At 52.4% G+C, this 25,972-nt stretch overlaps 8 protein-coding genes across 8 annotated transcripts; 5 read left to right on the plus strand and 3 right to left on the minus strand.

The window, feature by feature from the left end:
- Positions 1-2,033: 2,033 nt before the first annotated feature.
- On the minus strand, positions 2,034-2,962 carry BJX68DRAFT_60130 (uncharacterized protein). The gene is made up of 2 exons (XM_071049476.1): positions 2,676-2,962; positions 2,034-2,619 (listed from the first exon to the last, which is right to left on the minus strand). Exons 1-2 carry the CDS (start codon positions 2,872-2,874, stop codon positions 2,231-2,233), a joined length of 588 nt encoding a protein of 195 aa, XP_070900157.1. The 5' UTR covers positions 2,875-2,962; the 3' UTR covers positions 2,034-2,230.
- A 5,220-nt stretch (positions 2,963-8,182) lies between these two features.
- On the plus strand, positions 8,183-12,082 carry BJX68DRAFT_254540 (uncharacterized protein; the record flags this gene model as incomplete). Its single annotated transcript, XM_071042899.1, has 5 exons — positions 8,183-8,257; positions 9,127-9,403; positions 9,540-10,595; positions 11,016-11,735; positions 11,880-12,082. 5 exons carry the CDS (start codon positions 8,183-8,185, stop codon positions 12,080-12,082), a joined length of 2,331 nt encoding a protein of 776 aa, XP_070900158.1.
- Positions 12,083-13,634: 1,552 nt separating this feature from the next.
- On the plus strand, positions 13,635-16,350 carry bgt3 (putative cell wall glucanase). The gene is made up of 3 exons (XM_071049479.1): positions 13,635-13,740; positions 13,806-15,922; positions 15,979-16,350. The coding sequence occupies exons 2-3, from the start codon at positions 14,043-14,045 to the stop codon at positions 16,121-16,123; spliced, it is 2,025 nt and encodes a 674-aa protein (XP_070900159.1). The 5' UTR covers positions 13,635-13,740; positions 13,806-14,042; the 3' UTR covers positions 16,124-16,350.
- BJX68DRAFT_234886 (SRR1 family protein) lies at positions 15,902-17,743 on the minus strand. Its single transcript, XM_071039809.1, has 2 exons — positions 17,003-17,743; positions 15,902-16,933 (listed from the first exon to the last, which is right to left on the minus strand). The coding sequence occupies exons 1-2, from the start codon at positions 17,478-17,480 to the stop codon at positions 16,578-16,580; spliced, it is 834 nt and encodes a 277-aa protein (XP_070900160.1). The 5' UTR covers positions 17,481-17,743; the 3' UTR covers positions 15,902-16,577.
- On the plus strand, positions 16,179-16,544 carry BJX68DRAFT_60365 (uncharacterized protein). Its single transcript, XM_071049478.1, has one exon. It carries the CDS (start codon positions 16,281-16,283, stop codon positions 16,509-16,511), a length of 231 nt encoding a protein of 76 aa, XP_070900161.1. The 5' UTR covers positions 16,179-16,280; the 3' UTR covers positions 16,512-16,544.
- A 591-nt stretch (positions 17,744-18,334) lies between the features above and the next one.
- Positions 18,335-20,065, plus strand: BJX68DRAFT_234890 (copper acquisition factor BIM1-like domain-containing protein). The gene is made up of 3 exons (XM_071039810.1): positions 18,335-18,743; positions 18,803-19,116; positions 19,178-20,065. Exons 1-3 carry the CDS (start codon positions 18,530-18,532, stop codon positions 19,382-19,384), a joined length of 735 nt encoding a protein of 244 aa, XP_070900162.1. The 5' UTR covers positions 18,335-18,529; the 3' UTR covers positions 19,385-20,065.
- A 609-nt stretch (positions 20,066-20,674) lies between these two features.
- BJX68DRAFT_60406 (uncharacterized protein) lies at positions 20,675-21,694 on the minus strand. Its single transcript, XM_071049481.1, has 3 exons — positions 21,384-21,694; positions 21,055-21,329; positions 20,675-21,002 (listed from the first exon to the last, which is right to left on the minus strand). Exons 1-3 carry the CDS (start codon positions 21,473-21,475, stop codon positions 20,884-20,886), a joined length of 486 nt encoding a protein of 161 aa, XP_070900163.1. The 5' UTR covers positions 21,476-21,694; the 3' UTR covers positions 20,675-20,883.
- Positions 21,384-25,956, plus strand: BJX68DRAFT_60403 (uncharacterized protein). The gene is made up of 2 exons (XM_071049480.1): positions 21,384-21,861; positions 21,966-25,956. The coding sequence occupies exons 1-2, from the start codon at positions 21,826-21,828 to the stop codon at positions 25,902-25,904; spliced, it is 3,975 nt and encodes a 1,324-aa protein (XP_070900164.1). The 5' UTR covers positions 21,384-21,825; the 3' UTR covers positions 25,905-25,956.
- Positions 25,957-25,972: the final 16 nt, after the last annotated feature.

The following is a 25,972-nucleotide window of genomic DNA, read 5'->3' on the forward strand; positions in this document are numbered from 1 at the left end:
AGAAACGGTACTTCGGGCATTCGCGCGTGGTGAGCCGGTTGAGTCTCCCGATGACGAACTGTCAAGCGAGCTAAGCTGATGTTCCCCCAATCACAGCCTGGCCTTCAAGAGCAACGGTGAGTCTTCAGCAGCAAACGAAGAGTCTGGATGGTGCTGTGCCAGCTGTGGTTTTTTTGGTCGGCTTCTCGGTAGTCTCAAAAGTACACGAACCAGCTCGAGTCTTTGAGTCTGAGTCGCTGCTGAAGCTCGCGAAGGGTAATTACAGTACCGTTGGTACGCAGCCTTTCCTCTTCAACGCTCCTGCATCGCAAGGAGAAAAGTCGCCGCGAAGCTTCTGAAAGGTCATATTGCTGAGGGGTTTTTTTCCTGCCGCGAAGGATGAAGATTCTTGCCAAAAGATCGTCTGCGAAATAAGTCAAAAAACCTTACCTTGCTGCTTCGTTTCATCTCCCTCGGAACTGATTTCCTCCACAGAGACCGGCAATCCTTTGCCCGTCTCCGCTTCGCTCAGCAAACGCAAACAGAACGATATCAACGCCGCCTCCATCGCTTCATTGTGCGGAGGTGAAGACTCGGCTCGGAAATGAACTCTGAACCTTCGTCCTGCTAACCTTGGTTCTCGCCTCCCCCGCTAGCTGCCGATGACCACTCTTCTTGAGTTTCATGGATAATAAGGAGAATAGGACCTAGGCCCTCGGGTGGCAGTCGCACGGAGAAGCGAAGGGACCCATCCGTCTTTGTTTTTTCCAGCCCAGTTTCCACCTTTCCCAGAGCCGATAATCACCCGTCGAAAGGACTTACTATCAGGGTCAGTGCGCGGCGATTTAGCCACCATCAGCACCTAGCCTTAAGAGATGACATGGCTTGATCGGATTTGACTGAGATCAGTGAGATGATTCTTCCGCCCGCACTTAACCTGCTTATCCATCCATAATCCTTGCAAGTCGGAGTGAGGCTAAATTGGTTGGCGGTAACCAGAAATGTCTCTGTTGATCCTTCCGGTCCAATCTGTACCAAACTTTGTTCTCCATCGAGCATTTTGACAAAGAAAAGCAGGTTCCGATGCCTAACAAAGACGGAGTATATTCCACTGCTAGCCCAGTATTCCCACAGTGTTCCGGGTGGTGGGGCCGCACTCCTGGTTGCCTTCCAAATTCCCGCTGCCAGAGTTGCGAAGGGTGCGCATTATTATTGCGAACACTTGGGCTCAGATCACATGTTCTCAGGCTAAAATCTGACTGACACGGAGTCGTTATTTCATTACTCCCCCGTTTCTCGGCTGGTTCCAGCCTGTATCGTATAGGAGCAATACCGGTAACGTACGAATAACGGGGAGGCTCCATCACCATCATCCTTAGCTTTGCGCCTCTTCCGTGGAACCCGTTAGGAAATGGAGCACTTCATAGGGGAAGCTCTGAATACGAAACGCCGTGAGATTCCAACACTAACAGCATTTTCTGGTTACTCGGCAAATCTCGTGGCGATTTCGCGAACGTTGCAGAGGATCTCGTGTAGGATGATATTGTTGTCTGGCCGAGGATCCGATAACAAGTTTAACAACCCCAAGCTGAGCCATGGAACATGGCCCGCCTAGCAGATCGTTCCCAATAGTGTCCACCCCCGTATGTAAAAAGCGGCTCTTTGGGCCCATGTCAGTCTCGTACCCAGACTCCGGACAAAGTACTCCCTCGATCTGGTCCGTTCATGCCGAGGCCCAGTGCGGAGACTCTGTTCCTCTCAGCGTTTTACAATGTGCCTGCTTTCGAGTGTGACTTCGGTCTTTAGGCTGTTCATCTTTTGTCTTTTACCGCGCCTTAATGACGAGATTGCTTTTCAACTTGTGGACAGGATTAGCTCATATCATTCTCTTGCGGAACAGCAGCAATAATAGAACGAGGTTACTATTTTGAGCAATGCAAATCAGACAAGCCTAGATTTGTGGGCGTGGGACGACCCACGGGGATTCCTTAGGCGAGGACGGTACGTAGTGACAATTGCAAAACTAGACCGAGGCTCTGGAGAAGGCAGACTTGGCTGAAAAGTGAGATGAGCTTTTCCGAAAGACAGCAGCGGAGTGACTGCTTGGTCAATTTGGCGCAATGCTTTTGGCAAACAAGCGATAGTTCGAAGCAATTTTCTTTGGCTCCTGAGGTCATTCTCTGGTTATTTGAGATGCGAATGGATGGAAACAACGGATGACAATTATTGTGCAACTTGTCCAAGCGCAACTTTACGGGCTTCTGTTTTGCGCTCGGCATCGCTGAAACTTCGGCAGAAGTGGAAGGGAAAGTCTTCGGCCAAACACTACTGAGAGCAGGCCTCCGTCAAGACAACTGTAAAGGAATCTCGACCGGGGCGAGTGATGGCCCTGGGCTCTCTGGTCGCGCTCGTGCCAAGAGGCCAAGGAGATCAAGATTTTCGGTTGCAACTTGTCCCAAAGCTGGACTCCATCATTCCCTGTCAGATGCCGAGGATACATCGATGCAGAGGGAGGGTGTGTTTTGAACTTTTGATTGAGAGGTGCCGATTGGGCGCTGCGGGTGCGGTTTTTCCCGCAGACGGAGTAGATTCCTTGTCCTCCGTTGGATAAGGAGAACGGACTCGAGTCCTCGATGGAGTCTACTGAGTATCAAAAACCTGGACCCACAGTGTCATTACGAGGGGTACTGTCAAACCGTTAAGCTCGGATATTGAGGACCAGAATAACACCGTGTCAATAACTTCGAAGAAGCGATCACGGACAAGTTGCGGATGCTCGCAAGATATCGGTTCGTTCCGCTTATCTTTTGTTCTGCCTCTAAACCTCCGAAAGTTTGAACGATGGAAGCTGGCAGGATCATTATGACGCTTTTCGAGTCGCAGAAGTGGAGCCATCTGCGGGGCATAAAGGATCGCACATCGAGAGACGTGAACAGTGCAAGCTCACTGGCTCCCGATTGCTCGATATTCCCAAAGCGGTATGGGGTGGTCTTTGACTTGGCAGGTATATTCTCTAGCATTAATCGGACATATTATGATGATCGTGGGAACGAGTGGTGAAGTATTATTGATCACGGCGGAGCGGACACTGTCTCCCGACATGATCGCTTTACCATACAAGATAGAACTGCCTTTAAAACCGGTAAAGAAGGCATCGGCGCGGCAGAGAGTATGGAAACTTGCAGTTGAACGCTTAGATAGGGTGCATGCGTGACGGGCGATCTGACAGAACCCATGTTGACCCAGCGCAACGCTTTGGGACTCGGGAGCCAGATCGTTGCTTCGAGGATTTGATTTCAGTGCACAGAGTGGACAGGTTTGCGTCTCAGACGATTGCTTCGTGAACGGGTCTCGGCAACTTAGCAATTGATGTGCATGACACCCCCAGCCGCTGATCTCTCCTGAAACACGTTAGTGTCAGTAGAGAAAAGTTAAAAAGTACGAAGGCTCGAAAAGCCATGGGAAGTTCGGACAGGTGTCGGAGGTACGAAGGCCGAAACATTCTCCTTCCTTTCCCTCTTGAGACGAGAAACTAGTCAGCTTTTGCCCTGGTGAGCTGGGTGGCTTCAGGACTGATTCTCCGTTTCCTTCCGTTTCGCGGACAGGTGCCGTTGTCACCTTGTTTGAAAATGAGGATTTGTGGATGATCTGCCCAGGGGTGGTGCCGTGGTGGACTTAGGCCTCGGATCCAAAGCGTAGCCTCCCCGCCGTTCTTTTAGCGGTGGCTGATGTACAGGAGCGAAACACAGAGCTCTCAGAGTCAGAGCAGGGATGCAGATGCACACAGGAAGTGTACGGAGTGCCATGAGATTGGAAATTCTCCTAGTCGAGTGTCGTGACTCGAAGCGATTGGAGAGTAGAGTTTCTGCAAGTTCATGTGGCAGCATTTGGTCAAATCAGAGCGTTCTTAACAGAGGCTACCGGAACTGTCAATTGCGTGGGCAGTTGGCTCTACAGGTATCATCCTTGTTCTGACGAGTTTCTGTGGCTTGTCCCCCATTCACCATTTTGAGCCCACGGGCAGATTATCTCCGCGTGAAAGTTGAATGAGATGGAGAGCATAAACAAGACTTGAGTAAACTGGCCAAGCGTCGGGGATGTTTGACTGGTCATGCTCAGACTGGTGTATAGAGAGCTGTTAATCTCTGATCGCGCTGCGATATTGTTTAAGAGTGTCCGATAACCCCTCGCTGAATACTCCGTACAGAATCTCGAGCGCACTGCCATCGAGGAACTGATATGGAAACAATTCCCTCCATGGGCGGCCTCCGGCAAGCGGCCGGGGGTGCGGAACGCCACGCTCCCTGCATCAGATCATAACAGAAGTTGGATGGAGGACTGGAAGCCAGATTGCTCACAGACTCACTCGTGACCCAGCTCAAAGCCCCGAGTCCGGAGGGCTTCCTCGCCAGGCGCCAGAAACAGCTAGCTGAAAATCGAGGGACTGATGTCAAAGGCTCGAATGTTGATGACGACGCCTCCGCTAGCCTTTTCTGGAAGAGCTCTCAGGTCTCAATTCGAATTCAAGCTGAATCAGTCGGAGGAGTGGCTGCAAGTCTTCACCGAAAATCAATACTACAGCATACCGGCTGACGAGCGATCATGGACAAGAGGCATTCTACCTCGCAGCCGTTGAAGGGTCGAAGGCTTGCCAGTCGAGCCGGAGATAGGGTACACCTGTGTGAATAACTGACGATGGGGTGAGGTTACCTCAACCCCTCTTCGCTTGATGATGACCGAGAACATCCAACCAGAGCTTAGCAATATCTGTAACTCTGAGAGCTCAACGCAGCTTCAGGTTGTACAAGCGTGCCTGTCAATAACTAATGACTGAGGTGGGCGGTTATGTAAACCCTTGGCTTTCAGAGATCGAGGCTCTTCGCCACTAACGCGGGCTCTTAACTGGACACGGGATTCCTCGAATACAGTCTCAGAAAACCAGTCCCGTTTCACATGGACGAATGCACGCGGGCACCTTCAGATCGCGGTCTGCATCAGTCGCAGTGTGGCTGGGGGAATCTTATCGCTAGTCCGCCATTATTGTTGTGTCTTGGAAGCAGGTGGCAGTCTGGCAGAAGGCTCGAAGGCTGAAGCCTCGACCAGAAAACAACCATTTTTGCTTTTCGAGATTCGAGTCTTGGTTGCCAAGAGGCGCTAAAAATTAGGCCTTGGCTTCTTGAGCCCTGATTGAGAGGAAGATTCTGTGGGGCCGACGATGACTTCTGACAGGCTGTCTCCTGCTGACACGGAAAGTAAACGCCCGGCCGTCAGCCCATTCGTGGTACCGAACTGCCCGAGCCATGGTTGAAACTTGATACTCAACGACTCAACTCGAGTGTCTTGTGTTGGTGCGCAGGCAATTGATGATGACGGTGTACGAGGAAGGAAAGCGCATCGAAGGGCTCTATATCGGGAAGCAGCAGATGGGGCTGAGACCGTCATTTTGTGATAACAGTCCAGGGTTACACCGCGAATGTTCCGTTCCGAGAGCCTTCGCTTTTTTCCCTCGTCCATCTCTGTCCTTTCTCTCTACTTCCCTCAGTCCGAGCTTCTTCTTGTTGTTTCTTTCGCTTCCAGAAGAACGATGAACACTCTCGTCGACAGACGTTAGAGTGTTTCGAGTTGATTCAAGATGCGGCCAAGGAGGGATAACCGTGACCATCTCATTTTCACCAATTGTTGCTCCGAGGGACCTGGAACTCGATGGGGCGAGTTTTTTGACCGTCTGATCGCTTCCACTGATTCGATGGGGGCTTCGGGAGGAGTGGGGTCGGTGTCTGCCCAGCAGGTGGGAACAAGGCTGACGGCAGCAAGTCAGATCGCCTGGTGGTTGTCCCTCTTACCGGAATGTAACAAGATCGAGGTCAGTCTCGTTAGTCTTGACCTGAGTCTTATTATATTTGACTTTGCGCTAACAACGGAGCAAAGACAGAATAGCATCTCGAGGTGAAGCAGGAGGGGGAAAAAGGAAAACCAAAAGAAACAGATCGCGCGAGCCATTTGGTAACACACCAGTTACAGGAAATATTACGACCACCAACACATGGACAGGTGAATCGCTCTTCTCACCGAGAAACAGCCTCCCTCTCTGCACCATGCTTCAGAGAAGTGTCGCTTGCAGTCAGCAGTGGCGGGCAGACCAGTCTGTCTCATTGGCCTGGCTTTTTAGTGAAGGAGATCATTCTTGTTGCTGATCAACAACAGTGTTTCGGCTCGCTCTTATTCTTCCTTTGGGCGACGGCCCATCCTCGGCGACCAGGGCCGTCGCTTCCTGCTTGAGCTCGTGTGCGTGAAACAAACTAGTGGACGGTACCTGCTGCCAGATCCAACCCTAGAAAGGCCCGTTTCGCCGATGCAAAGATAAACACGAGCTATGGTTTGAAAAAGGAAAAATCCAGGACTATCCACACAGACATTTAGCGTGGACTCTGGAGTGCCTAATCCTCCCGGCGCCAATCTTCATTCTTCCAGACCGTCCACGCCATCCCCTCTTTCTTTCGAGAACCTAAAGCGAATGTGGGTGGATCCCTGAACCTGGCGATGCCAATGGGGAGATTTTTGTTCATACGATGACAATAATCAGCCAGACACTGGGTTTCGCAACAGCCTCAAAGATTCAGTGACAAAAGCGTCCAATCTGAAGAGCGCAGACAAGCAAGCACCTGGGCAGCTTGCACACAACAACATCCTGAGACTGACCAACCACATCTGCCACAGACTCTTGGTTTCTCTTATGGCCACTGAGTCTCTCTTAGGCGCACCTGCTATCCGAGGCGGACGGAGCTCTCAGTAGGAGTTAGTTACCTAGCTGCATCCTCTCTGACACAGCGCATATTATCCTGTATTATTATTCAAATTATTTGGCGAGCGCCTCTGATTCGAAGAAGCAGCAATGTTGATGATATCAGCACCATACTCGACTTGACTGCCGACAGTACATCCAATCCACTTCGCATGAAGTTGTTGATTCCTTCAGTACTCTATCCATCGAGCGAGTCGCCTTTTAACTGCCCGTCCGTCACGACCCTGTACTCTGATATCTCTTCAACCCACGCTCTCACCTCGATGCAAGACAGCCCACTTACCAAGAAGTACCCCAGCTTTCTCACTCTCACTTAAGATCACTCGCGGCTCCGGTTCTTTGTCTTGACTGTTTTTGATTTTGACATCCATTTCCCCTTCTCCAAATTATTATCGTCGTATTCGTGGGTTATCCCTCTTGAATTGACCCGAGTCTCCATTCCATCGATCGAGCTTCCTCCACATTCATTATCAATCAGATCCCCAGCGTCATTGCTGCACGCGCGCCTGCAGTGTGTTCTGGCTCAACTGTCACTGTCTGCATTGTGACATTTTCTCCGAGCAAAATTCCCCTACTCGCTTTTCAGGTTGGTCCATGATTCTTCAGTTTCTTCAGCATTTCTCGTGTTATTTTTTTACGCACTGTCAATGCATGCTGCAAATCATCCATAACCCTGGCCATCTAATCTGCTACCGGCTCTAGCCAGCTGAGCTTTGACCGGGGTCGAGTCGATTCTTGTCTTCGTCTCATCCTTTCTGCTGTCACATTCGCGCCTTTTCTCCTGCGTCCTGCATTTATCCTGGTCAATATTACACCACCTTCCCGCTAGTAACAAGCTCATCTTGATATCCCCACCACTCAGTGTATCCCTTCTGGACTTTGTCCTGCCCTTCATTGCAGTGCCATTATTTCCCTCTTTAGTGCATTTTGATTATTACTTTCTTTCTTTATTTATTTTTTTGGAATTTTATTTCCCTCATGCTCTCGACTTTCTCTCCGTGCACTCGTTCTCCCTATTCCTGATGTGGGCTAGTCGCCTGGGCCTTCAGCGAGTGCTTGCTCCGGAACGGGTCTCCAGCGCAGCTAAATAACGACCCTGGACCCTCCACACACTCGCAGCGCACCGTTTAACAAGGCCCATCCATCTTCCAGTTCCCCTCCCCCAGTCCAGGGCCACAGCTCGCCGGACCACTACCGTTGCTCTCTACCGCCCCAAAGCTTCTCTTCCTCCAACTTTGTCTTTGCTGTGACCTTCCTTCCCAGAACCACCGTGCTCATTGACCAACACAATTGCCCCCAACTTTTTCTAAAGCTTGCCAGATCACAGACACCTTGAGATGAGACGCGGAGCCGACTTTTAATCAACGAGTGTTTCTCGAGACCAGACCCCGGAGGTCAGTCATGACTGGCATTGTCCCGAATGACCTTGCTCATCCAGCCACAACAAGATACAAGGACGAGCCTGTTGACAACCCTGTAAGGTTTTGTTTTCTTTTGTTCCTTAGCCATGTCTTTCTCTTTTTCGACTCCATCCAAGGACATCCTGGTTCGGTGCACATGGATGGGTACCAGGAGAACCTAGACGGCCAACAGAGCTTTCTGCTCCTGGGACGTATATAAGCGCAACAGCGACCATCTTCGGGCGAGAATTTGATGCGATACGACAAACATGCGGTGGTGCTCCATGTGTTCTTTAACCTTCCGGTGCGATCGACTAGACCCTCAACGTGCTGATGCGTCAGTCTCCATTCAAATTGAGGCTCCAAGTACCCGTTCTCCACATCTAGGGACTTTGCAAGACCTTATCCATTTGGGTCGAATACTTGTCGGATTCTCAAAGACCGTCTTGTGCGAGTTTCTAGCCAACAGGGAACGCGATCCGCAGATTTTGCACTTGAATGTTTTCCCGAAACAGGATGTGTGCGACCTAGGAGGCCACAGAACATTATCTGGGGCTGTCATTGTTACAGTGGGAGGTTGTCACGCTTTGGTCACACCTGGTGTGACTGATTCTTTCCCTACAAGAACTGCAGTCGTGGGCACTAGGGAAGCTCTTGTCCTAGGAGATGTGAAGCCCAGCCAGCTTGTCCCTTCCGAGTTCTCGTCGCTCTCCAATCCGAGGGTGCCTTCGATATATTCGACCAGGAAAAGAAAAATGGCTAGAGGACTGTCCTGGAAATCCTATTGCACCCTCCATATCTGCCCGCCGCCCGTCATTTTGTTCCGAGGGATTCGCTTCCATTCACTATCATGTGGCTGCAGTGGATTATGCAGTTTTCCCGCCATCCGGATTTGACTACTAGATTAACACATGAAACGAAGCTGACTTGTATCCTCAATTTCAGTTGCGACAACACTCTATCTCTGGACACCAAGGCCCTCAGCACCCGCATCTACAGCATCCTGGCCCAGCAAGCCTTGCGCAAAAACCAAAGCAACCCGAGTCGCCACACCAACCTACCACGAACCTCTCTCCTGGGTCATATGGTCCCCATCCATTAGGCAACGGGGTCCTGCATCATCACCAACACCCATACGGCCCACAAGCTCAAGAGCAAACCTATTATACACCTCATCCAGCTTACACTACGGCGAGCACGCCTGGCCAATATCCATCAAGCGGTGAGTGCATTTGTCTTACGGGGCAACAAATCCTTATACTAGATTGGTTGCTTCATCCCGATGCCCTAAGACTTCCATCCACATCCATAGGCGGTTACTTTTGGGCTCTGCGACTTTGCGTCTAATCATGCTCTAGGTCCTCAAGAAATCATGGCGACAACGCAAATGCATCGACCCTACCCCCCAATCTACCATACCCCGCAATCAAGCTCACCTGCATCAGTGGCTTCTCAAACCCATGAACAGCATAATAGAAGCTTGTATACACAGTCACCCCAAATGACATCCACAATATATGGCTATCAACAGGCTCTGTCTGCCATTAACCCCGTTCAGCCTTCACCCTATGGATCTCACCCTTCCTCTCAGCAACACCCTCTCACATCCCAGTCGATGATGATGCCGCATCAGACCAGCACCTCTCAGTTACCCCACCAGTCTTCTCAACCTCCGCCTACTAGTCTCACCAGTCCAACAAGCGCCACAGTACAACAACCTACTCCTCCCCAGAGGGCACTCTTGAACCCACCACACTCTGCCGCACCTCTTTCAGCGAACAACACTAGCCATCAAAGTCCTAATCTTGGGGCAAGTTCAAGCGCGGCCCCCGGTCCTATCCCAGCGACAACTCCACTGGTTGTGCGACAAGACAGTAACGGAGTTCAGTGGATTGCCTTTGAGTATTCTCGTGATCGCGTGAAGATGGAGTACACAATTCGGTGCGATGTTGAGTCCGTCAATGTGGATAACCTGAGCCAGGAATTCAAAACGGAAAACTGCGTATATCCCCGAGCTTGTTGCAGCAAGGATCAGTATAGAGGAAATCGTCTGGTCTATGAAACAGAGTGCAATGCTGTTGGCTGGGCACTGGCGGATCTCAACCCTGCATTGCGAGGGAAGCGGGGTCTAATCCAACGAGCTGTCGACAGCTGGAGAAATAGCAATCAGGATCCACGACTTCGAAGCCGGCGCGTAAGGCGAATGGCCAAGATTAATAGACGACAGGGCATTCCAGCTCCACCACCTCCTCATATGGCTCCTACCACTCCGGTGGCCCCTGGAATCTCGCCGTCTGGCCTCAATCCAACCGGATCACGACCCGGCCTTGGCCCGTTAGCAGCTATGGGACCACCGCAGCTCCATCATCACCATGCTCAACCTGACGGAAGTCCGGCACACGAGGAAGTTAGCGGTATGTTCCGTCATCTATAACATGCACATTTTGTTGACCCAGCATGAACAACTTACGCTGGCAATGTTTTATGAGCTTGTCTTCCTTTTTCTTTCTTATTTGCCCTTTTCCTGACCTTTCTATTGGTCCTGCAATACCCATGTGAATGTATTATTCCTGCGATCTTCAAAGGACGGAGTTCGGACCTGTACTTTTACTCCTGGCTTCGAAGTTTCACGTTTCGTTTCCCTTCTTGTTTAAAGTTTTCTTTTTTTGACTTGCTGTTGACCTGATCTTCTACCTCCGTTCCCCTATCTGCCGACTTGCTGTTCGCTATGTTATTATGGATGCATACCTCCCTTGCACGTCCTCTATCATGACGCGCCTCATGCAGTTCCGTGTAGGCTAATTCTGAATTATTGCCTTCTTTGTATAATATAGGGCCTGCAGAGTACGCGAGTGGTAACAACCGCCCACTCCCACCCGCGCCAATCCCTGCTGGACATTCGCCTACGGACATTCGCACAGCACAGGTTTTCCGTGGCTATCCCGCGTTCCCCCTTCCTGCAGATACCGTCGGCCACCGAGGCCCTTCTATTCCGCCTCTTATCCGGGATAGCGGAATCGCTTCGTTCGGACGACACCCCGCTGTTGCAACTTCGAACCGCGTGGAAGAGGTGGAGGATGATGACGAGCATGATCCCAGCAAGGATGATCTCTTTGGTACACTACCGGAAGGCAAGCGTCGCAAGTTCATCCTGGTCGATGATACGCAGAGAGGATGTCGCGTTCGTGTCAAGGTGATGCTGGACCAGGTCGACATGAATGAGATCCCCGATTCGTACCGCATGTCTAACTCGGTGTATCCCCGCACCTACTTCCCGGTGCAAATGAAGAGCCCTCGGGGTCCACCGCTCCCCGGAAACAGGTACATCAAGGATGATATTGAGACCAATGACGGCGACGAGGACGATGAAGCCGCAACCGTGGGGAGGATAATGGTTCCCGCGCCGCAAGCTGATGACGACAGCGAAATAGCCGTTCCTAAAGTCTCCAGGCGTCGGCACAGAAAGGAGGTACTGTTGAATGATTTGGGTTACCGAATGAGCTGGAGTCAAAGCAGAGTCTTCGCCGGCCGAATGCTCTTCTTGCAACGCTCTCGTGAGTGAACCTTTCTTTTCCCTGCTTTGCATAAGCCCCGCGCTCTACAAACGACATGCAAGTCTTCGCTTAGCCTGCGCGCCGTCACTTATCCCATGTCGAGGACATTGTAATTCATACAGTAACTAATGACTTGTTGAATAGTCGATGCATACCGGAACAAGATGCGCAGCACCATGCTAGCCGCTGGCCAGGATCCAGCGTCAATCCCTCCTCATTTTGAGACCCGCGCAGGGAAGCGCAAGTTCCTTGAGCATATAAGACGAACAGCTTCCGCGAGTCGTGAAGCTGGAGTCACACTGGCTGTTTCTGCATCACAGCATGAAGCGGAGGAAGTCGAGCCCTAATTCACAACCGCCCGTCGACAACCTTTTCGAGCTCTTTCTTGTGCTCTCTTCTTAATCATCGCGTCTACATTACGATGACTCTTCCCTTCGCTTCTCTTCCCCATCTTACTTGCCCAAGAAGCTCAGTCACGATGATGGTCGGTATGTATGATAAATAGACACAGCAGGAGAATGCCGCGCGGCTGCAAACGTGATGAGTAACTGAAGCCAGAACTCTGTTCTCGGTGTCCGGATATTCGGGTACTGGACGGATTTCGTGACGTTTTTTGATGATTTTATATGATGATTTGTGATGATTACCCGATCTGGGGTTGGGCAACGGAGAACGAGACCAAAAAGGGATATTGACACCACTTATGAGTTATGACTATGATTTGAGATTCTTGCCATGTTTAAGAGGAGGTCCTAGTTGTAGCTGTTGTTAGTTTTCCTTGTATTCGTGGACGATGGGTTACTATATACCCTGCGGGCGCAGGGCAGCCGAGGTATTGACTAAGATTCCCTTCTTGCTGGCACTTTGTGTAGCTACTGACTGCCTGATCGCGACGAGTTGACTTGGCGCCGCTAGATAGTGCTATCTTTTTTTTTTTTTTTTACTTTTACCTTGACTATACAGCACTGACTTTACCTGGCTCTCAGCGGCCTCATTCTTGACGACTTTTATTTTAAGATCTCTTGAGACGAACCAATCTGAATAATAGAAGCAGCTGTTGCAATGAGCTGCCCAGATGAATTTGACTGAGACAGCAGTAGATCATGTGAAAGCAGAATTCCGAACTTTGAGACATTGTCAGCCTCCTTTTGTATAGTTAGATTAGATGTTCGTGTTGATTCAAGGGGCGAAGTCAAGCTTCTAGAAGCGATAGGTGGTTGTCTCAGAATCCTGCCGGAACCGTCACATGCCAGAATGAAAAGAGAACGTCTCCTCAGCTCTGGTCCACGAAGCGGACAAATAAATTCCATTCGATTTTCCAAGCATGTCTTACTGATGAATTCGCCCTCCACGTTTGGCTGCATCCGTCCGGGTGTCTCTTCCGAAGTTGGCCTGGCACTCAAAGTCAATGGTTGCCATGATGGGTTATTTTTAGTGGTATTACTGCGGAACCCCGGGATACCGTAAAATAAAGGGTCTGTGGCCCTGATTCTCGAGGGTCTTACAGGGTCCGTACTGGCTCGTTGCAGTGGTTGTCCTGGACACAGCCTCCACATCTCCTCCACCTCCAACCCTCAACAAGAGTAAGACTGCTTTTCTTCCGGCTGGAGATCATGTTGTCTTGTCGTCGGCGTCTGAATTCTCCAAGCCCGCATGCAGTAATCGCTGGCTAACTTGGTTTCTCTCTTCACTCTTCATCTTCCTTCATCCCCCATCTCCCTCGTCCTCGTCTGCTTCTCGCTCTCGAGACCCGCGGCCCATCCTCTTCCCCTCACCCGGTGTCCGTGGTTGTTGTTAGTGCTTGTTATACCCTTGCCTTCGTTTCCTCATTTTAGCGTTTCAATATACTATCAGCTTATTATTCGAAATTACGTCTCAGCCGCTATATTTCTGCGTCCGTGTCAGCCTTCCTTCCCCTGTTCCTGTTCCAGACTCGACAAAAACTTTCAATCGCCCTCGTTCTCGCCGTTCCACTTCTTCAGAGCCGTGGTTCGAGCTTTGTCGGGTAGGTTTTCCACTTTCCCTGACGTTTCAGCTGTTCCATGGGCCCAGTCTCATTATTCGTGCCAGATTAATTTCGCGAGCATCGCATTTGTTGCCTTCGCTTTTGCTTTCGATATTCCTTCGTTTGGTCTGTCGACAGTATCAATCTTTGCCCCGAACGCAACGCTTTTCTCATGAAACAGTGCGCTTCCGACCGAGATTTATCAGTCAGGTCTCGGCATTCCGGAGTTTTGAGACAAGGTTATAGCACAAACGAACGATTAGGGACGACACAGCACGACCGCTGGTCGTGATACGGCAAAAATGAGCGGTGCCAACGGGCCCTACAACCACAACGGAGACGGCGCAGAAGGACACCTCATGGGTGACCAATACAGTGACATCCCGCCGATTTCCTCCCAACACCGAATGGCCGGATACGGCGGCCGGCTTCAAGGCGAGCGAGGTCTCACCTCAGTACCGGAAAACGGCCAAGACTGGCGACCGGGGCTCGCGCACACGCAGTCGATGCGCACTTCCTCAACAGCGACACCGGGGATGGATAACTTAGGGCCAGCGGCCGTAGGCGGCGGTATTAGTGGTATCGCCCTTGGCGTTGCCAACACCCATGACCGTCAGAGTGGCGTTGACGCTTTAACAGACGCACCGGGCGGCTATATCCCCGCAGAACGTGGCTATCATACAACTGGCGCGGACAACCCATACGTGCCCGCGCCGCCGAGTGTCGGGCCTGGTGGAAGCTCGGAGGGCCTGCGTTCCCAGGAAACCTTCGGTTCGAATGCCGCGCTAGGGGCTGCTGCGGCGCCTGTCGGAAATTGGACGCCGCCGAATGCTTCCCAGCGGAGTTTCTTCGAGCCGACTGCTTACCAGGGTGGTCCTGCGTCCACGAGCGGAGGGCCGTATCAGCGAAATTCCGCATACAGTGCCCACGATTACCCGATCAACCCAGATGATATCCTTGATGATGGTGATGACGGATTCACTTCCGGTCCATCGAGGAACAATGACGCTGCTGCTGCAGGCGCTGGAGGCGCGGCCGGGGGTATACTCGGTGGGTTCTTTGGTGCCAAAAAGGCGGCTGATGTTTCCTACGGCCCCGTTCCCGGCGCGGGAGGAGGTATTGGGGCGATTGAGAAGGGAGGTTCGTATGCTAAGCCCAGGCCTTCCGGCGGCAGTCGGAAACGTGGATGGATCATTGGAATCATTCTGGCCATCATCGTGGTAGGAGCCATCGTTGGCGGCGCTGTGGGCGGCACAATTGGCAACCGTAGCAACGGCAGCTCAGAAAGCAGTTCAGGATCTTCGTCGTCGACCGATTCCGCCGAAGACGACCAACAGTCAAATGGTGACCTCGATAAGAATTCCGACGAGATCAAGGCTTTAATGAGCATGGAAGGGTTACACAAGGTGTTCCCCGGAATTGACTACACGCCCTGGGGCGTGCAGCATCCGGAGTGTGACAAATGGCCACCGTCTCAGAACAACGTTACTCGGGACATGGCCGTTCTCTCGCAGCTCACAAACACTGTCCGGTTGTACGGAACGGACTGCAACCAGACCGAAATGGTTCTCCACGCCATTGACCGACTCGAGCTGACAGACATGAAACTCTGGCTCGGCGTCTGGATTGACACCAACCTGACGACCAACGACCGCCAGCTCTCGCAGCTCTACGATATCCTCGACAACAGAAAAGACCACTCCGTCTTCAAGGGCGCCATCATCGGAAACGAGGCGCTCTACCGCGCAGGCGACACCAAAGAGCACGCCCGGCAGAACATCACACGCTACATGCGCGAGGTGCGCCAGCACTTTGAGGACCACGACATCAACATCAAGGTTGCGACCTCGGATCTTGGCGACAACTGGGACTCAACGCTGACGGCTGCCACCGACGTCGTCATGTCGAACGTCCACCCCTTCTTTGGAGGCGTGGAGGTCGAAGACGCTGCAGCTTGGACCTGGAGTTTCTGGAATAACCACAATGCGCCGTTGACCAAGGGCACGAACAAAGGGAACATCATCGCCGAAGTGGGGTGGCCCTCTGGTGGTGGAAACGATTGCGGACAGGGCGCCAATTGTCCTGATGAGACATCTGGCGCTGTGGCTAGTGTTGAAAATATGAATATCTTCATGGCCGACTGGGTGTGCCAGGCTTTGAAGAACGGGACAGATTATTTCTGGTATGCCATTTTTCTACTGCCCACTGCCGAACAATATTTCTCTAACAGACATCCAGGTTCGAGGCATTCGACGAACCGTGGAAAGCACGGTACAACGAAGGCAAGATGCAATGGGAAGACAAATGGGGCCTCATGGACCCAGGCCGCAACCTAAAGCCCGGAATCAAAATCCCTGACTGCGACGGCCAAACGGCAGCATAGCCTGGCTTTCACAAAATCTCTCCGCCCTCTTCCATCCCCTTCTCTCTCTACTTTGACCTCTTCTCACGAATATCCATTGGAGTTCTCTTTGTATACATGATTCTCGACGTACACATGTTTGACGAGCACGTTTCTTTTAGCCATCGCCCTCCACTTTATGGTCTTGGCATATTCTCTTTTTTATGCTGGCTTGGATTGTAATTTATTCGCTGGCGGGCCCCTCCGGCTGTGTTTGCTTTGCTTTACTTCCATTCGCCTGACATGGCCATGGCTGTCTCTTGTGGCGAGTTGGATTACCTGTGCTTTGCCCGACGCTTTGTATATAGCTCACCGAGCCTCTGTGGTGGATAAATCCATCGGCCGAAACCCACATCCTCTAAATAAATAGCGTGTGGCTCCTCAATTTCGCTAGAAGCGTTGTAGGTGATTGTAATCCCAGAACCCAGAGTTTGGCTCATCCTCGTTCACTAGGAGTATAGTAAACCCGCATCCTCCAAAACGCATGCTCCTGTTCCTCGAACAGTGGAAGCTGCACCGATTCCCTCGCGCGAATGAACCCTGTCACGATACCTGAGTCTATGTCCTCAAGCGGGCCCCCGAACACAATCGCCGGATCATGCGCAAGTAGAAGCTCGAGATGTCTCCGCTCTGCACCAGGACAGAACAGAAGTGTTCGCGACGAGACCTTATCAAAGGCACCCGGGTGCTCGAGGACAGTTATATTGAGCGACTCGAGGAGGTCGCGATCGTGGTCGTTGAAGACGGGGTCTTGTGCGTAGACTTTAACAAGGCGGCTTGGGGTTTGGTTCTCTGGATTCAAACGGCGCGTCAGCAATTTCGCCCGGAGGAGTAATAAATCTAGAGGGAGGGACCACCGACCAAACAGTTCCATGGCACTCGCCAGCGCCGCAAGCTGATACATAGACACAGACCTCCGATCCACCCATCCTCCACGCAAAAACCCACTGGGACTCCCAAGGCCAACGCAGACGATTGAAACGTCCTCGCCTTCACCACGGGAACCGGTCAAAGGCAATGCGCGCCGCAGCGCGCCCTGAGCACTCGCCCAAGTCGCCGAGCTTTCCCATCGCCGACGCGACTCGTTCAATTGGCGCTGGAGGTGCGAGAGCGTCACGGATGGCGGAGCTTCCGCGGGGGAGAGAGGTGGTTCGACTTCCTTCTGCTGTTGCTGCTGTGGCTCGGAGATAGAGTCTTGATTAGGGTTGTGGTCTCGGCGATTATTGAGACGGCGCGCGTTGCCGGATGTTGTGACGTGCGTCCAGCCTGAGGAGTCTGTGATCTCGAGACGCTTATGCTGTTGTGAGGGGTGTTTTTTGCGACGAGAGGTGTGGGGCATGTTGTGGCGCCACTTGTGGGGAGGTACTTTTAGACTTCAGGAAAACAGGCGCGAGAAGGAGGACAGGAGGAAGGGGAGATGTGTAGTGCAGGAATGGTGGGATGGATTAGGCGGTTGGAGGGAGCTGCATGGTGATGCTGCAATGCGACTGTGCTTGATGGTGATAAGCTCGGAAAGTTCAGTAGTCGAGTGGAGATTTGCAGCGCTTACGGTGATTTCTTCATGCAGGCGGTCAGGTTGCGCCGGTTCAAGAGATGCCGAGCCCAGGATTATTGAAGTTCAGTTCCTTATTCAAAAAGGTTCAGCAATATCAAGTTTAAGATGATTCCAAATGTCAAGATCAAGATAATCTCGGCCAGCCACTCAGCGGCGGGCTTTAAGCGCCCAGCTCCTGATCTCCCCTCCTCTGCACTTTAGCTCCCGATCCGGGCGCTTCGAAACAAGCACAGTCCACGAATGAGCAGTCGGCAACACGCATTCGAGGTGATGCACTTGCATTCTCACAGTTTGGGCTCGTCTCGTCTGGCCAATCCGCCGTCTGCACTGCTCATTCCTCCCACTCTTTGTGCAACCAATCGAGTCCAATGCCATCGGGTCTGCCACCGTTCGCCGAGCAGCACCTCAAGCAAACCCTTTCAATGAAAGACCCCCTGTCAACGCCTGCAGGCGCTGTCACATCGTGATATGCCCTCTCACTCGTCCACGGCCCTTTGGCTAGTCCCCGCTCCGCTTGGAGGTGAAGGGCCAACTGCAGAATCAGGCGATGGGGCCCCCGGGCTTGTCTCGCCTCAAAAGGGCGTGGCCACGCCTTTTCTTTGTGTCTGAGACTTGCTCTGTCTGACTTGTTCTTTTTCTCGAGGGTCGCGAGAAGAAGCTTATTTTTGTCTCGTTTCGAGAATGATTCAGAGTGTCCGAAGCGACTGATGCGTTTGACGAGACTTTGATTTGATCATTCTGCTATTGAGCTTCCTCTCGACGGCTGTGAAGGATTTCCCCGGCTTCTTCTTCTGCTCTTCTTCGGTCACATACAAGGAGAACACGCCGCAAAGATGAAAATCTCAGCGTCCTCGCCGCAATGGATTGCTGGTGCCTTGCTGTGCATGGGGTTGGTGTCCGCGCACACAGTTATCGTCTACCCCGGCTACAGAGGCAACAATCTCCACACCACTGGTGAAGTTGGTGAAGTGGGAGGTCTTGGCGTGGCATATGATAGCGACAACGAGACTTTGGTTTACCCCTATGGCATGCAATGGATCTACCCTTGTACGTCTTGACTCCGAGTCCTGAGTATAGCTCTCTATATGCTAATATGCCCTATCAAGGCGGCGGCATGCCTTTGTCCACGAACCGAACGAAGTGGCCAATCCGTGGCGGCGCAATCGCCCTTCAACCAGGCTGGTTCCCCGGCCACGCTCGAGCGATGATGTTCTTCAACCTGGGTCTGGGCACGGAGCCCCCGAACATGAGCCATCCCATGATCACACCGTTTGAAATCGTCGGTCCAGATAACGATCCTTACCCTGGCACAATCTGTCTTCCGCAAGTCCCGCTACCTGCCAACGTTGATGTAAAGGTTGGGGACAATGCGACGATCCAGGTCATCGAGCTTGCTCAACACGGTGCCGCTTTGTACAATGTAAGCTACCTCCGGTTTCAATTCAGCTGGCTGGAACTGGGTTTAATCAGAAGTCGTACAGTGTGCAGACATTACCTTTGCCGAACCCGAAGACGTCGCCGAAGTCAACGACACGAATTGCTTCAACTCCAGCCATATCTCCTTCGAGACCGTCTTCACCACATCATCATTAGACAGCGCCGGCTTTGAGATCATCACACTGCCCTCCTTCATCACGACATTGTTACCAGCGTTACTAGCTATCGCGTACGGGATGCTGATGGCGTAAATGCTCGGTTCCATCCACCCTTTTCTTCCTCTCCCTACCTCTCTATTTCTCTCCAATAGCCACTACATGACGTTACATACCCCACTATCCCGACTGGTCGGCCAGATAGTGACAAGTTGCGACGAATGATCAGAATGAACCCCCCAGTTTCCTTTCCCCGTTTCCCCTCTCTTCCTTCTATTCTCAATCCTCTATACTCGGCGTTGGGGAGATGAGATGAAAGTTGACCTCCGGACTTTATGCCACGATTTGTATATACCTGCATGCCGGATACCTTATCTATGCGCTTGCTCGCTGAATCTGATATTAATGATAATTACTACTGCAAAATTCTGTTGTCCTGTCGTGTGGATATGGGTTGCAGTTTCGAATGCTGCTGAAGACATCGTGATGCTTCGTGGCAGTGTCTGGTTAGATGGTTCCTATACCAAATGTTTGCTATGGGTTGCTTCTCTTGCAGGCTCCGGTGTATGCGTGGATCCAGTGAGAGAGTCAAGATAAAGGACTCGGGTCAAAAGCCACCCGTAACCAATCTCACTATGGGTCTTTTTGTGGGCCGTTGGGGTTTAGTGCGGAGGAAGGCACCTGGGCTCCTGTCTACCTATCTCCAGTACATACTACTTAGCGGGTAGTTGATGGTGTATACATCATCCTGCGTCTCGATACCGCAGCTAGTCAAATAACTGTCGACTGTCAAATATCTTTAAATTGTCTAGGGATATGGCGCAAAGTCCTACCACTCCATGCTCACCATTACAACCTACAGCAGTCTAACTACCACGAAACCGCAACTACTAGCTACGGCTCTTGTGACAGTCTACCCGGTTGCAGGAATACATCTACAGTCCTCTGCAGAGCACCAGAGAGGCTCATACAGCGACAACAGCTCGGAATAGGGAACGCTTCCCGCATGAAGTTTGCTACACATACGAGAATATGATCCTGTTCCGGGTCCTGAGCGGCAGTAGTATAGGGTTTCTGGTCGTCTTTGGGACATATATAGCGTTGATGATCTTGCTCTTGACATCCATGGATGCGGTCCTCGCTGGAGGGTCGTTGAATTAGAGTCTCCCGGCACCATTGGAAGGAAGAGACAAGGGCGGACGCGCGTCTCTCGGGTACTCAGTTGGCTGAAAGATTAGATTTGCTCTGATCTTGTCTGGAAAGGCCCGGAGGGCCGCGAAGTTTCCTTTAGAACTCGGGGAGTGTCAAGGTTGCCGGTACCGAGAAAGATTGAGTTCTAGGGTTCCCAACCAGGTGGTGTCATATGGGGTATTCCAAGAGGACCGGATACGTAGGAGAACTAATAGATGGGATTGTTGTGCATGTTACTCTGGAAGGCCTGTTATATACTTGCCCCTGGGAGTTGCGATAGGTTTTTAGATCGAGCGTTGCAAGATGTTGGAAAGGCTGTGAGGTCGTTACTCGGTGCTTCGCCTATGCCACGAGGACTTGCTAGGTACTCTGAGGAGCTGGAACAAGGGGTCATGGCATCGGATTTACGTTTTGCTGGGGAAGAGATGCTGATGGAGACCAGATTGAAAAGGCCTTGCCAGGAGTGTGTTGAACGGGGCAAGGCATTGTTTTATAGGTAGGACGGGGTTTTGAGCTGAGAGGCCTGGATAATTTCATCAGTTCATTGAGGTAAAAGAAGTGATTAATTAATTGACCACGAAGGAATTCTCTAGGAAACTTCACGGAAAGTTGGAGACACAGCAGAAGTTGGAGAACCGTAGGGCTGGGCCGTGTAAAAGATATATTGCGAATTGTGCACTCGGATTCGACGATGGAAAGGCCAAGCTCGGCGATATTGGCACCGCTCCAGCAAGGCACCAGTTTGAGTTGAATGAGAGGGGAACTGCACGATCTGAGATTGCAGATTTCCAGGCACAGGAGCTGGCTGAAGGGGAAAGTTGTTTTGATCAAGCGACGATCGTTCGGGGTTCTGTGGCTGTGAGTTTCCTGCTTGGGCCAGAATGACGCAGTTGCAGTGGCTCACACGCATCTGACAGGCTCACCACAACAAAGTTGCTCCAGCGGGCCGATTTTCCTTTCGTCGCTGGTTCCCACTGACCATGAAATCATCGTCATCGATCGTCCTTTCGTCGCTTCTTGGTTCTTGTATGATTACATTTTCTCTTCTTCTCTTTGCTGGTGTTTATTTGCTTCTTTCTTCCCTTTTCTTTATCATCCTCCTCATCGTCGCCTCTCCCCGACCTCCATCGCTTACGCCCTTGCCTTCTCCCTTCTTTCTCCCTCGAGTCTCGCACTCGCTTTTGCGTTCGCTCGTTGCCAGCTAAGAGCTTGCTCTCCGCCTTTAGCGCCAATCCCTTCTTTAGGTACCGGTTGACCTTTCTGTCCACCGAGAAATTCAATTGCTGCAACTCGCCTTCTTCGACACCCTCCTGTGCCAGCCTCAAGGCAGGCCTGCTTGCAGAGCCATGTTCCGCAGAAAGAGGAGCGCCTCGCAACATCGGGTTCGTCTTCCTACTTGTCCTTTGTGCCTACCTTCCGTTATCTCAATGTCCCTATGACATTCGATCAATTGGTCTTGACAAATCGCTTACTGACCATTACCCAGCCAAACCTCTCGACTTCCTCATCGCAATCCGCACAATCCGCCGCTACTCGAGCCTTTCTCCAGTCGCAGCCCTCGTCCAATAACCTTTCCTCCGCCGCTGCCGCTGCCGCTCTCCGCACTTTGACGCCAACTCCGACGCCCGTCGAAAATGTCCAGACCAAGCGCATGCTTCAGCGCAAATCGTCGATCTCTTCACAACCCGCGACGAGTGGGTCTCCGATTCTCCGACCGTCAAGTCGAAATGGCCTGCGACGGGTTAATAGTTCGGGCTCGATGAGTGCCCGGACGTTTCGGGATCAGTCGCCTGGTCGGCCAACCTCGAGCTATGGAACTCCGGGGGCTCCAGCTGTCGCGCCGCCGCTTCCTGCCATCCCAACAGAATTTACGGGGCGGAACAATCAAAGTCGGCGCTCTGTCAGCCTAGGGCCGAATGTTTGGTCCTCAAACTCACGAACACAAGCCGCGGAAGAGCAGGCGAGTGAGATCAAACCGCTGGAGAGACTATCCGACAGTCCCACGCCAGGAGCCCGCAAAACATCACCGGAGCACCAGAGGTCGGAAAGCAGGAATTCGATAAATTTCTCTTATCCCATGAATTCTCGAGCCAACTCCCCGACGATACCGTCTGGATTTCCCGATCGACGAGAGGAGGTTATTGCTGGGGGGAGGAATGGGCGATCCACTTCTGAGGAAGCTTCTCATAACAAGCGAACCCTCGCCGAACCTGGCAAGGCAGTCCGACAACAGACTCATGGAACTGGTCCTGCAAGTCCTGCAAGTCCTGCAAGCCCTGCAAGCCCTGGGAGTCCTGGCAGTCCTGGGAGAAACCAGCGCACCGCAGGAACTGCTCTTCTAGCGGCCCAAGCGGCTATTGTGCACCGCCATGACGAACCGAATACTCCCCCAGTAGCATCTCGCCCAACACGCCAACGTGAACAAGCGGTGGCCGTGGAGCGGTCTCCGAGCCGGAGCCCTGCATCAGTGGATACCAGTATGCGTCCTTTGGTAAAGAAACCATCCGCAGTCACAGAGGAACGCCAGCCGAAGGCACGTCAACAGCCGGAGCCTCCAAAGGAGTTGAAGGCCGCGGCGGCTCCCGCACAACTTCCGAGGCCGCAAACGCCGCCGGTAGTAGAAAAGTCAAAGGAGCAACTAAAGACGCCGCCAGTGAGTCCACCACAGCCGCATCTTGCGGTGGAATTGGACGGAGGGTCCCCGCCCGCCAGCCTCCGCCAGTCCGCTAGCCCTGGAAGATCGGCTCGTTTCCCTTCTCAATTAGCAGTGATGAGCTTGCCTGGGGAGCAGTTGCACCAACCACCCCCACGGTCGGTTTCTCCGGCCAAGTCTGCACTGAAACGCAATAGCTCGCTTTCACCCGATGGCAGAATTCATGGCATATTGCGCCCTGGCCCTCCCCTTAGCGAGCTCTCGGATGCGACATCCGTGGCATCTGACGACGGCTCAAGGATTATTCGAAAGAAGTCCGTCAAGGTCAGCTTCGATGACGAGGCCGAAGTGGTCGGAGTGGCGGCAGATCCGCCTACGCCTCCAGAGGACCCCATTCCTGAATCGCCTCCTGGAAAATCCAAACCGAAAAGTAGCTGGTTCAATCTGCACAAACGGAAATCCTCCCCGAAGCGCTCTGCAGATGTGGATGAATTCGATGGAATCCTGAAACCACGTGCAGCTCTCCCATCTTTTGGTAGTATCCGAGCTGGCAGGGATGGCGCAAAACCTGAACCACTACCGCAAGACCTGGATGATGACGAATCGACGTCGTCGGATGAAGACCACCCTGTAGGCTTCTCAAATGACCATGCCATTGGCAGCATAATCTCTCCTACCGCCCCAGAGAACGTGCAGAAGCAGGTGCCGATTGACAATGCATTGCCCGCCACGACGCACATTGCTGCAAAGGATGTAGCGGAAGCTCATGAGGAAAATATTTCGGTTGGCGAGTCCAATTCTGAACCCGCTTATTTTCACAAGACCCCGCTGTCACCTTTGCAGGAGGTGCCGTCTGAACAGAACCTTCCCCTTGAACCGGAACAGACTTTGGAGACGCCAGATATCACGCTTCAACCTGCCACCCCTGAGCTGGAAAAAGGCAGGCAGAGTCTCGAGGAGTATGATGAAGCAGCTGAATATCCCCAGCCACCTGAGGAAGTGGACTCGAAAGCTGATCGTCAGAAGAAGGGAAAGCCAAAGTCTTTTGGAGAGAGTGATGATGACTCGAGTGATAGTGTGTATAGTGACGCGGAAGAGGGGTATGATGGTGATGGATTTGCATCGATCAATGCTATTCTCGACCGCGAGTCGGCACCCGAACACTCGGCCGCTGCAAAGCCTGAATTAACCACTAGCCCAAAAGATGAAGGCCACCAAGCCGATCAAGCTGGTGATGAATTTCCAGCGACCTGCCAGATCGCTCATGTGGAATCTGCTGCGTTAGAGGATTCGAGACGATCAACTTCCGGCTCTCCTGAATTGATCGAGCCGCTTTCGGTCGCTGAACCTCTTGCGCAACCAGAATCAGAGCGGACCGTATCCCATGGAGAGCTACCGCGCTCGTCAATGATGCCAGTTGAAGTGTACACTATTTCCCATGTACAAGACGAGGACGACTTCAAGGAAGGTGATAAACGCTATCAACAACCCGAGACAAATACATATAGTGCGCCCAAACCTCGAGACCAGGACATGAAACGTCCTTCATCCTCGGCGCCATCCACGCGCAAAGAGATTGATGGACCAAATGGTGAAGTCAATGGCAACGGACCTAATGCGTACATGCCTCAACGCACGCTCTCAAATGGCAGTGACTCCTCGAGTAGTTTCACCCGGGTTCGCCGACCTAGCCGAGGAGGAATTGGGATGAGACGAACCCTGCGAGGAAGTCAAACGAGCAGTTCAGTCCCCGCCTCTCCAATGAGAGCTTCTGCCTCTCCTGTCGAGTCTCGCCCACTCCCTTCTGGACTAGGAGCAGGAACTATGCGTACCACTCTGCGCGGTAGCGGTCCACGAAAGGACAAGCCATCCTTATTCTCTTCAGGCAAGTCGCAAAAAGGAAAGGGTATGAGAGGCTCTGGTACGCCATTCCGGTCACGGTTCGAAGACTCTGATTCGGACTCGGATGGTGGTGTTCAAAACCGGTTGATAAGACATCGTCCTACGCGGAGTATGAGCGACAATGACATGCGCCCTGTCCGTGGTATCCCGCGCCGGAAGGGCGCCCATGATGGGGACTCTACTGAGCTGGAAGACAGCTCCGAAGGCGAAAGCCGACCGTCATCTGCCCCACGAACTCCTGCACGCCGAGCGCAACGGGCCGAACCCGCTCACGAGGAAAAAGTTGCGCTGGCTGCACTAGCTAGATCGCGTGGCATGACGGAGCAGGAACTGGACGAATTACTTAACCGTGGCTCTACTGGCTCTTCCCGCAAACCCACACTGCTCAATCGCTTGAGCATGCGGAAATCGAAGTCCCCTGTGCAGCGTGGAAAACTTCAGCCACCTGGTCTCGCCGCCAATGGGGCGATTTCAGAGCACCCCCAGTCGCCGGTCCAAGGCTTCGAAGGAAACGATTCCTACAAGGCTACTATCACTGCAAACCCTGCAAGCCCGTCTAGGCTCCTGAAGAAGTCTCCCCGCAAACCCGCTGGTGATGCCTGGCCTCTCGGCTCGGCGCAAGGCGAGCCTATCGACTCCGGCATTGGATCAACTCCGACGCCTTCCACAATACAGCAAGTCCAGCGACCTGCGACATCAGACGGAGCTTCTGTGAATGGCAACAAGGTCAACTCCAACAACCTCCAGTTTGCTCCCAACGAGGATCAATCCGCGGTCAACGGTCACCGCGCCTCCGACGTGGTGATTGAAGGATCTGGACGCAAGAAACGATTCCAGCGACTGCGCAATGCATTCAAGATGCGCGGATAAGTGCATGTGTCTTATTCCGAGATATTTAATGATCTGACTTGATTTATGAGGCTTTTTTTTTTACTTTT

Source organism: Aspergillus pseudodeflectus (assembly GCF_044049435.1).
Source record: "Aspergillus pseudodeflectus strain CBS 756.74 chromosome Unknown BJX68scaffold_16, whole genome shotgun sequence".
Classification (NCBI taxonomy): domain Eukaryota; kingdom Fungi; phylum Ascomycota; class Eurotiomycetes; order Eurotiales; family Aspergillaceae; genus Aspergillus; species Aspergillus pseudodeflectus.

Bases quoted from the DNA above. Each gene is read 5' to 3' on its own strand.
- BJX68DRAFT_60130 (XM_071049476.1), bottom strand. From the start codon at position 2,874: ATGGCTCCACTTCTGCGACTCGAAAAGCGTCATAATGATCCTGCCAGC. The intron at 2,620-2,675 runs GTTTGACAGTAC...GATACTCAGTAG, and splicing joins CTCAATATCCGAGCTTAACG to ACTCCATCGAGGACTCGAGT.
- bgt3 (XM_071049479.1), top strand. From the start codon at position 14,043: ATGAGCGGTGCCAACGGGCCCTACAACCACAACGGAGACGGCGCAGAA. The intron at 15,923-15,978 runs GTATGCCATTTT...ACAGACATCCAG, and splicing joins AACGGGACAGATTATTTCTG to GTTCGAGGCATTCGACGAAC.
- BJX68DRAFT_60365 (XM_071049478.1), top strand. From the start codon at position 16,281: ATGGTCTTGGCATATTCTCTTTTTTATGCTGGCTTGGATTGTAATTTA.
- BJX68DRAFT_234886 (XM_071039809.1), bottom strand. From the start codon at position 17,480: ATGCCCCACACCTCTCGTCGCAAAAAACACCCCTCACAACAGCATAAG. The intron at 16,934-17,002 runs GTCGGTGGTCCC...GTTTGAATCCAG, and splicing joins GAGTGCCATGGAACTGTTTG to AGAACCAAACCCCAAGCCGC.
- BJX68DRAFT_234890 (XM_071039810.1), top strand. From the start codon at position 18,530: ATGAAAATCTCAGCGTCCTCGCCGCAATGGATTGCTGGTGCCTTGCTG. The intron at 18,744-18,802 runs GTACGTCTTGAC...TGCCCTATCAAG, and splicing joins CATGCAATGGATCTACCCTT to GCGGCGGCATGCCTTTGTCC. The intron at 19,117-19,177 runs GTAAGCTACCTC...GAAGTCGTACAG, and splicing joins ACGGTGCCGCTTTGTACAAT to TGTGCAGACATTACCTTTGC.
- BJX68DRAFT_60406 (XM_071049481.1), bottom strand. From the start codon at position 21,475: ATGACGATGATTTCATGGTCAGTGGGAACCAGCGACGAAAGGAAAATC. The intron at 21,330-21,383 runs GTGAGCCACTGC...TCACAGCCACAG, and splicing joins GGTGAGCCTGTCAGATGCGT to AACCCCGAACGATCGTCGCT. The intron at 21,003-21,054 runs GTCAATTAATTA...GAAATTATCCAG, and splicing joins TCCTAGAGAATTCCTTCGTG to GCCTCTCAGCTCAAAACCCC.
- BJX68DRAFT_60403 (XM_071049480.1), top strand. From the start codon at position 21,826: ATGTTCCGCAGAAAGAGGAGCGCCTCGCAACATCGG. The intron at 21,862-21,965 runs GTTCGTCTTCCT...ACCATTACCCAG, and splicing joins GGAGCGCCTCGCAACATCGG to CCAAACCTCTCGACTTCCTC.